Genomic DNA, 17,149 nt, shown 5'->3' on the forward strand with positions numbered 1-17,149 from the left:
CTATTTTGTTTAAATACTTTTCTCGGGTATAATTCTTCTTAATTTCCTCGTTTTTTATTTACTTTTAAATATCTTGATTTTTGTCCCTTTTGATCTTACAGTTTTCTGGTTTTATCTTTTTATATCCTTGATTTATAAAGAGTAAACAAGAAATCTAGGTATAGGAACAGATCCACAGGTTTTGCTGATGAATTGGTCACAGGGAGGGAAAGAAAGGCATTAGTGTTGACAATTAGCATTTTAGTCTGAACTAATGGGTTAAAAATGGTGTGATCTACGATGGTAGAAAAAACTGAGAGGGGAGTATGTTGGAAGAGAAAGGAAGAGTTTCTTCTCTCTCTCACCACCATTGCATAATAAAAGAGCATTGTGCCATTTTAAAAGGACGTATTGCAGATATTTTTAAGTGAATACTTAAGTTTCTGAAAAAAATCACTAGATGGACTATTTTTTCTTTCTCATTTTGCTGTTATTGATGAAAGACTTCTGGCATTTATATGAAAGACTTATATTTCAGTAAAACTCACTATGGTATCTATATAGAGACTAGACTGAAAAGTTGCAGACAGAAAGCTTCATTAGAATGGAAACCATGGAAGTCAATTGCAATTTGGATGAAATTAAGATGAAAGATCTACTAATCTGTTGATAGGGAAGCTGAAGGTTGGAGAAGTTTGCCTGATGCCAGTGATGAAAGAAGTTTTTGCTGTGAATGAAGTGGTTGAGTATTTTTTTTTTTAAAGAAAAAGTGATAATGCAATGAGTTAAAAATGGTATCTAGTTGTTTTAACAGGCATATTCGATTTTCTGAGCTTCAGAGGACTATCTAGCCAACACGTTCTTTACTTAGTATTATGCTTTATTTAGCATTGCTGTGGAGTCCACATTACTCTAAAGATTGAGTTGAAACTAACTGTGATTTGTAAATGTATTAGACTCATGTTAAATATTCATCAAGGAGACCAAGAGCTCCTTAAAGGCAAAGTGCCTTCTTTTTGTGAAAAGGTAGACTTTTATTTTGTCAAACAGTCAACGCCCTGGAGTCTCGCACTGCTGGGCTTTCGCCCTCAGGGTCCTCACCTGCAAAATGGGGACAACGATGTGCATGTCAAACGATTTCGAGTATATTTAATGAGATAATGGATGTGTAAAGGAGAAAGGACTTACACGGGTTTGTTTAGCTCTACCTTTCTTCACTTCCTCCTCTAGTGCCCTGATTGAAAGACTTGAGGCCAGAACAGCTTCCTATTTTGGAATGCCAACGACTTGGAAAGCGTGAGAGCGCCAGTAAAGTGGAATGTTAATAAAGTTTTCTTTATTAAAAAAAAAAAAAGCATCCATGAAACTACAAATCCCCGTCTTCTTCTTGAAGCTGACTAGCCAAGGGGCTGGCCAGGAACCCGGAAGTGTGGCCGGCTTGCCGAATGACGTCGGGAAACGTACAAAGCGGGGCCCAATCCTGAGCAAGCCTGCTCTCGCGCCGCGGCGAGTCCCGCCTCCGCGCGTAGCTCTGACGGGTCGTTAGTGGATACGGCGGTCGCGGGGGAGGTGCCAGCGGCGTTTACCTAACTCGGCCTCCCAGACTCGAGGCTCCGCACCACCATGGCTCCGAAAGGAGGCTCCAAGCAGCAGTCCGAGGAGGATTTGCTTCTGCAGGATTTCAGCCGCAACCTCTCGGCCAAGTCCTCCGCGCTCTTCTTCGGCAATGCCTTCATCGTGTCCGCCATCCCCATCTGTGAGCGCCGGGAGCAGGCGGGTCGTGGAGGCCGCCGGCGGGCCGGGCTGGGAGGGGACGTGGCAGGGCCCGGCCGACTGGCGGGAGTTAGCGCTGAGGCCCGCGGCTGTCCCCAGCCCGTCCTGAGCACGGGGATAGCACGTAGCTTCTGTGGGCTTCAGTATTCTCAATGGGGATAGTGGTGGGTGGCGTCACAGAAAAGTCACTTGTGGCCCCACTCCCAGAGACTGTGATTTACTAGTTGTGGGATGGCGGCCCCTAATCTGCAAACAGTCGGGTTATTTTTGTGCTAACACTCATCCGTATGTAATGTGCTGTCTTGTTTTTTACCCACAATTGTTTGCCGTTTCGAGCTTTAAAACCTTATCGTTTACTTATTTTGGAAAAACTAATGAATTAGGCGAGAGTCAAATTCCCGTTAACCCTCGAACTGAATTAGAAGTGTAGCTTTAGGTGAAGCACTTCACACTGCTGAACATCATTTTCCTAATTTGGTGAGAGGCTGCCCCAGTGCCAGGAGCCGGCGCTCCAACTTGTTTAAACTTTTTAATGATATTAGGACAATTTTGGAATTCTCACTTGGATGGAAGAACTTTGCAGACTTGGGCAAAGTTGTTTTTATAGCTCGGGTTTTCTGAATTTGAATCTCCTGCCTCACACTGCTGCGTTTGTTGGGCAGTTAAGTCAAGTTTCATTTTCTTTTGGCGTTTTATAAAAACTTCACAGGCCGCGCAGAGCACTGCCTTGATTGCAGATAGCCACGTCACCATGCAAACTATGGCTTGGGCTGCCCGTGGCGTTTTGGAACAGCCTGTACTTAATTAGCTTAATAGTACTCTGATGAATGAAACTTGGTCTGAATTGTGTTGTTGTGTTTTTTTTTTTGTTTTTTGTTTTTTGTTTTTTTTGATCCAGAGTTTATTTTCATTTTAGAAGAAGCAGAAATCTCATCTGGACTAGTAACGGGAAGGTTCTGTTTTTCGAGTTTTCTGAACTAGGAGAGTTTGAGACTGTAACTTTATATCACTTCTGAAATCCACTTATACTGTGTTAGATGACCTAACCTGGGCTGTATTTTATAGACTTAGCTATAATTAATTGAGCAGGCCTTTGTAACTGGGTGGTAATGTTTTGTTCCTTCTTGTATCCCCCCCTTCTATCTTAATTCAGGGTTATATTGGCGAATATGGCATATGGATCTTATTCAGTCTGCTGTTCTCTATAGTGTGATGACCCTAGTAAGCACTTATTTGGTAGCCTTTGCATACAAAAATGTGAAATTTGTTCTCAAACACAAGTAAGTATATTTCTCAAGCAAAAGTATATATTACATGTTGCGTTTTTATATAGAAGAATGTCTTAAAGATTATTTGTGTGTCTTGTTTTCAATAAGTATCAGTTTGAGCTGTATATGTATATAGGCATATTAATGTTATAAAGAATTATTAGCTAAGTGAAGCAGAGACAGTGCTTCTGACGCTTAGAGAAGTAGGCAAAGGATGGAATTAGTTGAGCATTAGCCTTAATCATGGGGTTTATCAGAAAAACAAACCACCAAGTAAATTAACGTTGCTAAAGCCAAATGAAGTTCTTTCTGTAAAGAATAGTTCTGGTTCTCCCTGTACTATTTTGGGACATGAAAGAAGTCTTTTTTTTTTTTTTTTTTTTTTTGACAGAGACAGCAAGAGAGGGAACACAAGCAGGGGGAGTGGGAGAGGGAGAAGCAGGCTTCCCGCTGAGCTGGGAGCCCTTGGGACTCAATCCTAGGGCCCAGGGATCATGACCTGAGCTGAAGGCAGACGCTTAACGACTGAGCCATCCAGGTGCCCCTAATTCAGCCATTTTTAATGCTAATTAAAATTTTTCTTACAAGTGTGTAAAAATGTAAGAGATTATATTTCCTCTAATTTAAGATCACACGTTATGGAAATCCTTTCTAAGTTTGTTGTTTCTACGTTAGGCTCTTTGTGGTGACAAGGAGTAGAAACATGTTGAGATGAGGGGCACCTGGGTGGTGCAGTTCGTTAAGTGGCCGACTCTTGGTTTCGGCTCAGGTCATGATCTCAGGGTCCTGAGATTGAGCTTGGTGTCCAGGCTCCATGCTCAGTGGTAGTGTGCTTGGATATTCTCTCCCTCTGCTGCTTCCCCCCATTCACGCTGGCTCGCTCTCTCAGATATATAGATCTTTAAAAAAAAGAATAAAAGAAACATGTTGAGATGATCTCAGTTAATAGGGATTGATTGTATGAAGACCAGAAATGGCCTCAGTGGCTGAAACTGCCTTCAGCGTCTTTGCTGTTGTCTTGGACCCATGGGAGCTCAGGTTTGTATGACTGCCTTTCTGCGAGACCAGCAGAGTAATTATCTTTATTGTGTTTCTGCTTGGTCTTCACCAACTGTCATTCCGGTTTCAGCCTCTCTTGGACTCCATTGTTCCGGGCTGTCTTCTGTGAGGTGTGGCCATCTGTGCGTACTGAAGCCCTCAGATGTGGGCACCTTGTACGACCTGTCCTTTGTGATGTCCTTGGACCTGTCCTTTGTGATGTCCTTGGAACTCACACCCTTTGAGACTTGATGGTTTTTTACTTGTTCTGCATAGTATTTTTCATTAACCTTTTTGGAATTAAAATTGTTTTTTTTACCTTTTCGTTTCTACTCTAGGCTTCTTGAGGGCCACTGCCGTGTCTTTTGTCCCTTGAAACAGTTAATGGTACATTTAGTTGAGTAAAATTTCAGTTACTGACTTAATAGGTTCTCTCAGTGGAATGGTTTTTTTAATCATAGTTTTGATTTAATGTTAAATACTGCCACTCATATAGAATTCCTACAGATTTACAAGATGTGTTAAAGCTCAAAGACCCAGGAAGATGCAGAGTATGGGTAGGTGTTCGTAATAGAAGGAAGATGGCTTATGGGTTGGCAGTCTAGATTCCAGTCCCAGCTCTGCTTTTCTTAAATGTATAGCCTCGAGCACACATTTCATCTTTTTATTTTTATTTTTTTTTACATTTCATCTTTTTAGACGTCAGATTCCTGAGCTGTAAAATGGGGTTACTAATGGTACCTCATAGATGGTGAGGATTAAATAAGATGATACAGGTGACATGTTAAGCATAGTATCTGGCGCATAATAAATGTTTATGTGCAGTGTTGGAGAGATTGGGGGTGAGAGAGCCCGTAGGAATTTTTTTTAAGGTGGCATGACTTTAAAAAAATGTTTGCAAAGATGTTTTTCTTTAAGAAATTAAGTAGATGGTGTTTTTCTTTTTTATTCTGGGAAGTTTCTGAAATAACGTTTAAAAAAATAATAGAAGAAGAAACCGTTGATTTTTGTGGATTATCTAATTCGGCAGAGTGCTGGGGCACTGGAGTGACCTTTGTCTTGTTTTAGAGCATGCAGCATTGAGACTTACTTTCTAAGAGCCCTAAGACGGAGGGCAGGACTTTTTGAGTTGTAATAAACCTAACAGGTTGTTACGGGTCTGTTAGGTGACGATAGAATTTTAGATCTGGAAGAGAAATTAACTAGTTAATCTGGTTTGGTCTCTTCAGGAAGATTTGTCCCGTGAACAGATGATTGAATATTTGTCCTAAAGATACTTGGAGATAGCCAACTCTTTTGAAAATAGTTTATTCCAATGACTTACCATCCTGATTGAGGGGGGTATATATTTATGTGTATTTTTCCCCCTCTTTTCAGCTCAGAAATGTTGCTGCTGTAAACCACATTCATTTCTTATCAGCTGGCCTTTCTTAGAAAAAAGTGGTCTTATGCAAAGTTCAAGAAACCTTTATTGCCTGGTCTGCTAGAGAGGTTCAGAGATAAGTCCTCTGCCCTTAAGAATAGAACTTTTACATAATAAAATGAATCAGGTGAAGTTGGATCTTTGGGAATTTGTGTTTTTATATTTTTTTAAAGATTTATTTATTTATTAGAGGGCACAGCAAGGGGAGCAGCAGGCAGAAGGAGAACCAGGCTACCCAATGAGCAAGGAGCCCGTTATGGGACTTGAACTTGATTCTACGACTCTGGGATCATGACCTGAGCGGAAAGCAACCCAGGTGCCCTGAGGGAATCTGGGTTTAATTTGTATCCCAGAAGCTCTTGTGGTTAGAGGTTGAAAACTGTTGACTTGAATGATGTTGGGCTTTCTTTTCAGGAATCCATCGTGATTTCTCCACATCTTTCCTTGGTACACTAACCAGAACTAAATATAGCATAGTAATGAGGGATTAATTAATTGAACATAGAGTGAACAGATTTCCATCTTGTTGCTTTTAATATATCAATATTGTGTTGAACATTTTCATAGTGGGACTGTGTAGGTAATTGTTAGATTTTGCTTTTATCAGTTATTTTTCTTCTATAATTATGGCTAACCAGTTTCTCTTATATTATGAAAAATACACCATGTTGAATTTAAATGTCATGAACTTTGGGAGGCTTTTTATATTTCATTGTAGGTTAAATTTTATCCTCTCTTTCACTAGCAATCTCATCTGATAAAATTCACTTTATAAATTTTCTGATGAATATACTTTTTTTTTTTTTTTTTTGACTTGTCACTGAATATTCTGCTTTGATACCTTGAATAACACTTAGCTTTTTCTGGCTAATTCCATATTATCTTTTCGTACAACCAGTGGTTCATTAAGTTAAAAGTGGTATGACTGACCTCTGACTTTGTGGTATTATTTTTTAGTGAAATTGTTCTTTGGAGTGGAGTTAACAGTATTAATTTGTTACAGCTGTTAATTCCCCTTTTTTAATTTTTATTTTATTCTCCTTTGTAATTTTTTAAAACTTTTTTTAATTTAAACTCAATTAACATAATATTGGTTTCAGAGGTACAGGCCTGTGATTCATCAGTCTTATCACATGCCCTCCTTAATGTCCATCACCCAGTTACCCCATCCCTCATCCCCTCCCCTCCAGCAACTCTCAGTTTGTTTCCTGTGGTTGAGAGTCTCTTATGGTTTGTCTCCCTCCTGATTTCGTCTTATTTTTTCCTCTCTTCCCCTATGATCCTGTTTTATTTCTTTTTTTTTTTTTTTTAAAGATTTTATTTATTTATTTGACAGAGATAGAGACAGCCAGCGAGAGAGGGAACACAAGCAGGGGGAGTGGGAGAGGAAGAAGCAGGCTCCCAGCAGAGGAGCCTGATGTGGGGCTCGATCCCATAACGCCGGGATCACGCCCTGAGCCGAAGGCATACGCTTAACCGCTGTGCCCCACCCAGGCGCCCCCCTGTTTTGTTTCTTAAATTCCACATATCAGTAAGATCCTATGATAATTGTCTTTCTCTGATTGACTTATTTCACTTAGCATAATACCCTGTAGTTCCATCCACATCCTTGCAAATGGTAAGATTTCATTTTTTTGATGGTGTAATATTCAGTGGTGTGTGTGTATATATACATATATACGTATACATGTTTGTATATATACAACATATATGTATACATACACATATGTATACATACACACACACAGACAGACACACCCCACATCTTCTTTATCCATCTGTCAATAGACATCTGGGCTCTTTCTGTAGTTTGGCTGTTGTGGACATTGCTGCTATGAACATTGGGATGCAGGTTCCCCTTTGGATCACTGCATTTGTATCTTTGGGGTAAATACCCAGTAGCGCAATTGCTGGGTCGTAGGGTAGCTCTGTTTTCAACTTTTTGAGGAACCTCCATACTGTTTTCCAGAGTGGCTGCACCAGTTTGCATTCCCAGCAGTGTAGGAGGGTTCCCCTTTCTCCGCGTCCTTTTTTTTAATTAATGATTTTATTTATTAGCCAGAGTGAGCGAGCGTGCACAGAAGCAGGAGGACAGCAGGCAGAGGGAGAAGCAGGCTCCCTGCTGAGCAAGGAGCCCGATGCGGGACACTATTCCAGGACCCTAGGATCATGACCTGAGGCAAAGGCAGACGCTTAACCAACTGAGCCACCCAGGCGTCCCTCCCCTTTTGTTTTTTAAGCCTACTTTACTTTTGTTTACTAGAATTGAAATCCTGTATCATTTGCCAGTGCCTTATCAAATTTATTTGTTGAACAAATAAATAGGTTAAAACAAAATGGAGTTATGATTTGTGACTAAATTGTGCTAAAAGCATTCGACTTATTTAAATACCTGAACTTTGGAAAATTACCGCTATTAAGCAGAAATCAAAACCTGTAACTAATAAATTCCATCTTGGAAGTTCTTGAACTCTTTTGGCTATTATAGTACAATAAACTTGGAATTTTCTGTCAAGATTATTTCTTGAAATGTCAAATATTGTATAGTTGCCAATACAAAATACGAGTACAGAGTGTTTGAGATAATGTGATGTTCATCCCTGGAGCATGTGGAAACTTTTTTCTTTTTTTTTTTTTTTTCCAGAGTAGCACAGAAGAGAGAGGATGCTGTTTCCAAAGAAGTGACTCGAAAACTTTCTGAAGCTGATAACAGAAAGATGTCTCGAAAGGAAAAAGATGAGAGGTTGGACTTCTAAAGTGTTGGTGATAATCAAAAAAGGGGATACTTTGTAAAAAATTGAGCTTTTGGGTTTTGCCTGGCGAATGTGGATAGTGAAATCGCCTGAGGTTAAACGTTGATATGTAGACGACTGGTAAGGGCATAACAATCATACTTATATTTTGAGTTTTTACTACCACCAGATGCTTTTCTTTGTGTTATACACAGTTCGTTTATTTGTTTAAAGAGCTTTGAGAGGTAGGGCTATTATTTCCATTTTACATCTGAAGAAACTGAGGTACACAAAGCTTGGGTAACTTGCCCAAGGGCATAGATTCGTGTGCAGTGGTCAGTCCAAAATAAGAACTTGGGCAGTATGGCTCGAGAGCTTCTCCTCCTCACTGCTGTCCTGGAGTTTAGGAGCCTGCAGAGCTTTAGCCAGTGCTGGCTCTGCCGCTTGGTAGCTCTGCGACCTTGAGCATCTCACTTCACCCCTCTGGGTCCGAAGAGTTTACATTGTGTTGGTGTTAGCATTTTTAGGTGGTGGTGTTTCCATGCCTGAGCTTCCCTAGGGACAGCCAGTTCTTGGTTATCTGTGTTGGTTGGGGAAAAAGAAAACAACTTGGTTTCTCTCCTGGTGCCCAATCTGTGCCACAGTTGTTAGCCCTTACCCCTCGATTTTTATTGCCAACTGCTTAGAAGGCTTAATAGTCTAATATCTGAGTAGCAGAAGTCTCTGAATGATTGAATGAACTTGTGCTTAAGAGTTGTTATGTGGGTTTAATATAGTCACGAGTTGAGGTTGTTTTCATAGATCTTAAGTTTTAGTATCTACAGAGTGCTTTGCGAAATGGAACTTTTTTTTTTTTTTAAAGATTTTATTTATTTATTAGAGAGAGACAGCCAGCGAGAGAGGGAACACAAGCAGGGGGAGTGGGAGAGGAAGAAGCAGGCTCCCAGCAGAGGAGCCTGATGTGGGGCTCGATCGCAGAACGCTGGGATCACACCCTGAGCCGAAGGCAGACCCTTAACGACTGCGCCACCCAGGCGCCCCGAAATGGAACTTTTAACCCACTTTGCTCCAGAAAGACTTTGTGGAGACTTGCCATATTAAAGTGCATATGAAATAAAGCAGTACAACTTTGAAAGGTCAGAAACCTTTAAAAGTAAGAAGAGCGGGCTGAACAAAAACCTCAGAGTTGAGCATTGAACTTAGCGCTAAGCTTCCACGTGTCAGGGGAAGCATCTGAGGTCATACACTTTCATTGTCTTATGAGAAGCAGCATGTAAGTCCTTCTGAAAAGAAACTTTCCTGGCACTAAATCTTGGAAGGACTTTATCAAATGGATCCTTATTTAAGGGACACTGAGAAACTTAATGAACAAAGTCTTCTACAGTGGTTTTGAAAAGGCACTAAAACATTATAGAAATGGTTATCGCCTGTGGATCCTTTTTGAAAACTGAAGGATACAATTTTCTTAAAAGATTTTATTTATTTTTTTCTAAGTAATCTCTACACCCAGTGTGGGACTCAAACTCCCACAAACTGGAGATCAAGAGTTGTATGCCCTACCGACTAAGCCAGCCAGGTGCTTCCTGAAGGATACAGTATTAAAATACTGACAGTGAAGGCCTTTTTTCAGGGAGCAGCTTTAATGAGGTCTGGCTGTATAGCTTCCTGATTGTAAATTTTTGCATGGTGATAGGGAATCTAGGACACTTAAAAATCTTTTTACTAAATTATAGTATTTATTAGAAAAGTGGTTCTTAAATTGGAGTGTACATCACAGTTACCCAATTTCAAAATGCTTGTTACAACTCTAGGTTTTAGGTGATGAATGATAGGAGGGATGACGAATGGGTCTCCACTGCCCACTGCAGATTGCCTGATTTGGTCTGGCACTGGGATATGTCTCAGGATTTTTCTCAGCATGGTATTCAGGTAGTCACTACTACTGGATCAGAGTTGAAATTGGAAATGAAATATCTTTGCCATTGGCTAGGTCAGTATTTCAAAGGAGAATGAAGCATAGGTTTTATGGATACATAAAATGCGGAGTGTCCGAAGATTATAAAATTTCTATTCTTGGCATCGAAGTTTGTGCTATTACTATTTCACAAAAACCACACTGGATGAAGTTTATCCAGGTGTGTACTCATGATTGACTCTGATAACTGGGGCCAGGACTCCCACTGAGATCTAGTATTTTTCTCCTGAAAAGTAAGTTGCTTTAAGAGGTTTAAGAGAAGGCTTATCAACACCTCTTTGCCTAGATATGTATGTCTCAAAGCTCCCATCTACAGTCGTTTGGGATATGTGCCCCATGCCACTTTGAAACTGTTTTGCCCTCCATTCAAGGTTGGAAATTAGCTGAGGAGATTCATTAATACATATCCCAGGGTGTGAGTGTTATTTCTTCTTGACTTACTGATGGTCTATCATTTAGTATTATGTGATTATAACAGTTCTTGAGTTTGGTCTCAGTCTTTCTCTTGTAGGAAGTGCTCCTTGGAAAAAATGACTCCTTGGGAGTGCTCTCCCAAACTAGATTTCTTAGCAGTGAAGCTTTGGCAGAACTATTGCTGATGAGGGCATTTGGGGGGGTCTTCATTTTTTTTCTAAATGAACCAGGAAATGGTTGGGCTAGAGAAAGTTCTGAAAGCTGTCCAAGACAGTCCTGTGTATACAGTGATGTAACACCTGGTCATATTGGGATCTGGGGTAACCTAAAGGATTGAGCCACTTTTTTCATCAGTACTGTTTTGAAGATGGTTCTGATTCAGGGCATGACAAGGAGTTAGGGAGAAGTGCTCCTGTGGAGGTGGGATAACCTAAGGAACATTGTGGAGGCGTGCTAATAGCCTGTGTAAGGGACCTGTCTGCGCTGAATCTTGTACCAGATTGTTCTCAGTGTTTTCTACATTAGAGGCACTTGTTCTCAGTGTTTTCTACATTAAACCATGTTGGGGCTATGCATCTTTCTGAGATGGCGTTTTCTTTGATCAGTGTTAAACTGGTATAAATACATTATAAATATATACCAGTGTATATATATATATAAATATATATTTCTATATAACTGTATAAACTGGTATAAATACATTATGTATTTCCTCCAAGTCACATATGTTTTTTAAATGTACCTTTCAACTTCTCTGAAATCAGGAGCTGTTTTCTAGTTGATGGCTGCATTTAATGTATCTTTTACTTCTCTCAAGCTTAAAATAAATAGTTGATGGTATCCATAGAATCAAGGAACTATGGCATTTATGTTAGAGACCACAAACTTCTTGTGATGAAGTTAAGTTCATTTCACTGAACTCCTTTATAAGCTTTTTGACTTTGGATTAAAACATTTGGTGAATAAAATGTAGCAGTTGCCAATGACAGCCATAGTGCTGTCCTTAGGATTGGGGGAGGGGATCATCTGGGCCCAGACTAGTGTAACTTTGGGGAAGACGAAGCATCAGTAGTGGTGGCTTTCAACCTTTTTGATGACAATCCATGGTAAAGTACTCGCCTTTCTACTAAATACACTCAAACATGCACCCATGCAAACGTTTCACAAAACAATAATTATCCTGCTGTGGGTGATACACTCGATATTCTTCTTTTCTTCCTTTCTCTCCTTTCTCTCCTTCGTCTCCTTTCTTTTTTTTCTTTTTCTTTTTTTTTTTTTTTAGATTCTGTTTGTTTATTTGACAGAGCACAAGCAGGAGGAGGGGCAGGTAGAGGGAGAAGCAGGCTCCCTGCGAGCCTGATGGGGGACTCCATCCCAAGATCCTGGGATCACGACCTGAGCTGAAGGCAGTTGCTTAACCAACTGAGCCACCCAGGCACCCTCGATATTTTTCTATTTTAAAAAATGCTGGTCTCATTCCATTCAGTTACTTTTCCTGAGCATTGAATCCACCCAATTGATTTCACATCCCACTAATGGGTCACAACCTACTCTTTTAAAAACTGCTTTACAAACCTAATTAATCAAATGGAATAAAGGCTGCCTTATTCATAGGCACCCTAGAACTTCTTGCTGCTGTGTGAAGAGGTAAAAGGTTGATAAAAGTTTTAGTCAATTAATAAAACATAATGAGTAAAATGGATTAAAAAGTAAATGGGTTTTACAAAAGTTAAAAAATCCTCCTAATGCTGAAGCACATTCTTTGTTTGAATTATATAAAGGTGGCTAAAGATAGTTGCAGATAAGTCTGCGTCTATGAGCCACGGCTAGTTTTTGTCCTTGGGATTGTCTTCAGGTGTAATATTGGAGGCTGAAATATGGAGGTTATTGACAGTCTTATGCCAGCAAACAGCAAGGAAAGCTTCATCTGGGTACTGATCATGGAGTTTGTTTTAGGTGAGGACCTAGAGAACAATGTCTCTTTAGGCTGCTGATGAAACCAAGCCAGTTGCAGTTAATCTGTCCCTTCTTCCAAAGCCCTGATTGCCTGGGAAAAAAGGTAATATACCAAGCAGCTATTTTTATCAATAGAGTAAAATATCTTTTTCAGCAGGAAAAAGGGCACAGTGCTGGTTAAATTTCATATTAAAAACACATTCTGTCCAGAATACTTAAGGAAAAACTTACCTTATAGTGAACTAGAGCCAGGTAGTATTTAAAATATTTTAATACGTATTTATAAACTTGATTGATTTGTTTATCTACAGAATCTTGTGGAAGAAGAACGAAGTTGCTGATTATGAAGCTACAACATTTTCCATCTTCTATAACAACACCCTGTTCCTGGTCTTGGTCATTGTTGCTTCCTTCTTTATATTGAAGAACTTCAACCCCACAGTGTATCCTTTTAAAGGTTGATTAGCATTTTTTGAAATCTAGAAGCAGTAGTTTGTTTTGGTTTTGATTTATCCCAAGTATTTTTACTATGAAGAAAAACTGCCCAGGGAATCGTCCACTAAATAGCACTGTGACCTTAGGCAGGTTTCTGGGCCTTTAAAATAAGGGCTTTGGGTTTGATTTAAAGTTCTTTGAAGTTTATAAATTATAACTTCATGATAAATAACAAGTATTACAAAGCAGTCTTACATATATGATCATGTATACCTTCCTATTTAAAAATAAGTTCTGAGGATCAAAAGCAACTTGCCTTCTTTGATATCTCCTAATATAAGCCCATGTGTCTGCTGACATTTTGGGGCTTCAGAATTGGAGTTAAATAGGCACATTTCATAATATTGTAACAGTGTTTCAAGCTGCTCTTAAATTGAGTTCTTGGGCAAGAATCAGTCTCTATTTTAGGTAATTTATTAAAGGTGTTAGGCGGGGATGTGCAACCAGACTTTTAACAGGTGATTTTATATAATACAATAGCAGACTTCTCCAACTTGTATCTTCTGGGAATACTAGAGTGGTTTGTCCCAAACAGTCCAGTTCTGAGGCGGAGAGTAGCTGTGAACTTTCAGAGCCTCTTTGCTTTTTACAGGCCAACGGTAGCCAAAACACAGATGGATGGGACACTTATTTTTCCTTTGCTCTTGGCCAGAGGCAGGGAAGCTAAGTTTCTTCTTCCTGCTCATAATCTTGATTATCAGCTCTTTTCCTTTAGGTTAAATGGAATTCAGATGTCTTCTTTGTGATCATGTGTTCTAGGTTTCTGTCTCAAGTGTTTTCTTTTTAAAATTGGAACACATTTCCTGTGAATGCTCTTCATTCTTTATAGCCTTCTGTCTTGTAAATTGCATTTGCAGATGATGGGATTGCAACATCATTGTCATTTTACAGTGTCAGACGGGAAACAGTGCATTCCAAAGAGATGGGCTCTTTTTATTTTGTTGAAGAATTAACTTGGGCTTTTAATCTTTCCTTAACGTTAAATTTTTACAGGAACTATATTTTGTCCATAAGTGCTTCATCAGGCCTCATCGCCCTCCTGTCTACTGGCTCCAAGTAGACCATGCCGGCTTTGCCCCCTGGCTTTGTATCTATGGGTGGCCTGTGGTATATGGAAACGTAGCAGGGTGGTCAGGATGAGAGGCGTACAAGATGTTTTTATATTTCTGCAGTTGGAGGGCTTGAAAAACCCAACAAAATGTAATTCAGTATTTGTTTATTGGTTCTTTTTTGACAGATTGTTGAAATTAAATGAATTCAAAGGGGAACTCAGAGTGCCAGGACATTTATTAGAAGGTAAAAAGTGTCTCGCAATGTGCTGTAATCACAAGAGGAGAGAGTAACTTGTTTCCTTGATCTGTCAGAGGTCACAATAACCTGGACTGAGCTGTTATTATTTATAATAGCAAGAAGTTAATAAGTGGTTCTTTGTGTTCTAACCACAATATTACAACTTTTTTTGAACCATAAATATCAGAATGACGAATCCTTTCCCCCTGGGGATTGAACAGAAGCCTCATGTTTACAAGTCTCTGAATTTGTGATTTGAAATAACTCACAGTTAAAAACAAGGTGTCCAATTTGGGCCAGAGAAACTTGTGGAAAAGTTGTGTGTTTTTTGGTTGGGTTTTTTTTTGTTTTTTGTTTTTTGTTTTTTTTTTGGTGGTTTTGTTTTATTTTGTTTTGTTTTTTAACAGAAGAAAGGCAGCCAGTATAGTAACCTAAAAATAGTGGCCAGGCATATGAGAGTTGTCCCGTGGGGTTCGAGCACATACTGTTCAGCTGTATAGCTGTGCCTTGGGTGGGCAGGGAAGTCAGCTCAACCCTACCATGTTGGTTTGACCTGTGTGAGAGACTGGAATCGTTGTTTTCCTTTGGGGTTTCACACCACTAGAGGAATGTTCAGTAGAGAACCTCTTTCCTGAGTATTGATGTGTAAGAGATCAAAGTAATGTTTATGACCTTAGTTCCAGAATTCTAAGAACTCTCCAAGGAACTGCAGAGGTTTTAGTGCTTGTACAGCATGTAGTGCAGCCTTTTTCCATCCCGACCTTCCCAAATTTGACTTTTTTTTTTTTTTTTTTTAAGATTTTTGAGAGTGAGAGCACAAGTGAGGGGGCAGAGGGAGAGAGAATCTCATGCATACTTGGTGCTCAGTGCAGAGCCAGACATAGGGCTCAATCTCAGGACCCTGAGATCATGACCTGAGCTGAAGGCAGACACTTAATCTGCTGAACGACCGAGGCACCCCAGATTTAACCCTTTGGTCTGCAGGTTCCCATCGATTGTGAACAAAACTTCTTCATACTACCCTCTCACCCTCTTCAGCCCCTGGGTTTCAGCTAAGAGCATTCTCTTGCAATTCTTCACCAATGTGTGCAGAGATAATTATCATTTTCTGGTGCATGCCATGATTTGAAAAGGTTTAGGAAGCCTTTATCTTGTATCATTTAAAGGGTTATGGAATAACAGGTGATACAGTTTCATATTCCTATTAGCTTTTGACCACATCCTTAATTTCCTACAAACAGTGCTTCAAAAGAAATACCCTATTCCTAATTCCTAACCTTAACTTTAATCTTTAGTTTCCACTTCTAAATTTAAGTTGACTGTTGTAAATAACATTTGCTGTTTTATTTATAACTTGATAGGAAGGTGTTCATCAGTTTATCTTCTAGGCTGTTGGGTGTTTTTGATAGGGCACATGCACTTGGAGACCGGGGCGAGAGCACATGTTGCATAGTGATTTAGATCATCATTATCTTCAATTCGGGATTATATTTACTCATTGTTTCTAGGAGTTTGCAATTTACTTTCCTTCGGTGCATTATTATCCATGTGCCATCATTGGATAATATGGAATGAATGGAGAAGTCACAAGAGAGTCATGGCAGAATACTATAATACATAAGAGGTTTTTCTTACTGTGTCAACTTTTTTTTTTGTAGATAAATAACTGGTCAGTAGTTTGGTGGCATGGAGTTTGTGTACGAAATGTATTTGCTTATGTGACAGACCATCAGGGTCTACTATTTGTTACCAGAGCTGGGCCAGGTGTTTTTTTGTTGTTTTTTTAATTGCTGGTTTAAAAAAATCACCACTAGATGGCAGTGCCTGTGTTGAAGGGGGGGCATTCTTACCGACACAGTGTACCTGAGATGGAATGGTGAAAAAGGGGCATCAGCTTCATATTCTTAAGAGAAATGTCTCTTGAATTCATGAACTGAATAATTTGTAGAAAAACAAATAAGCAAAATTTGATTTTGGTCCTGAATTTTACCTAGAGCACTTTTTGGTTCTGATAATGGTTTCTGACTTTCTATACTGTTGAACTTCTGTGCATAAGTTTGTAAAGCATATACTCACATTTACAGTTTTCATTCAGGATTTATTGTATTAGTACTTGGGAATTACAGAACTTCTCCCCCAGAGCTCTCCCCATCTTTGAAAATGGCTATGTGGCACATAGAATTATGATGTACTGCATCTGGTTTAGTTAGTAAAAACCTGTTGCAGAATTTGTATCTTAAAAAGAGCTCATATCCAACCCCAGTAAAATAAAAAGGGGATTAAAAGTGATTAAATCCCCCCCAACTCCTTGTGGTAAATAGAGGCTTAAAATGTTGGCTCATTTCACATTTTCCTATTTCTAGTTTCTCATTTACAACTTCATAAAAATCTTAGATTGAAATTATTCTTAGCTAGTAAAAGTTTATTGGTTGTCCTATTTGGTAAATTATTCTAACTTGGAAAGAATAACTTAAAACAAGGTTTGAAGTTCACTGAAATAAGGAGGTTGGATTCATACCTAAAATTCTTGTGTGAAAGGTCTTGTTTATTAAGTATGATTAAACTTTGCTTTTTAAAATTTATATTTTTCCTAGATGTCTTTATGAGAGCATGTGAATAAGTGTATGTCATCTTTATTACATTATTTGACATTACCATTTACATTTCCCATGCATGTAATTACATGCTCATTTTTGTAGTTACTGATCAGATGTCTGTTGTGCAGTGACGGGCATAATGTGGTTATATCACAGAGCAGCACGTCAGGCCTCTTTGCCAGTATGTGCCAGCTGTGTTGTCCTGCCCA

General features: G+C 39.3%; 1 protein-coding gene across 1 annotated transcript; it reads left to right on the plus strand.

The window, feature by feature from the left end:
• Nucleotides 1–1,509: 1,509 nt before the first annotated feature.
• Nucleotides 1,510–16,925, plus strand: SSR3 (signal sequence receptor subunit 3). The gene is made up of 5 exons (XM_026497344.4): nt 1,510–1,735; nt 2,906–3,032; nt 8,126–8,224; nt 12,870–13,001; nt 14,047–16,925. Exons 1-5 carry the CDS (start codon nt 1,603–1,605, stop codon nt 14,111–14,113), a joined length of 558 nt encoding a protein of 185 aa, XP_026353129.1. The 5' UTR covers nt 1,510–1,602; the 3' UTR covers nt 14,114–16,925.
• The last annotated feature ends 224 nt before the right edge of the window (nt 16,926–17,149 follow it).

This window comes from Ursus arctos, unplaced genomic scaffold, assembly GCF_023065955.2.
Source record: "Ursus arctos isolate Adak ecotype North America unplaced genomic scaffold, UrsArc2.0 scaffold_20, whole genome shotgun sequence".
Classification (NCBI taxonomy): domain Eukaryota; kingdom Metazoa; phylum Chordata; class Mammalia; order Carnivora; family Ursidae; genus Ursus; species Ursus arctos.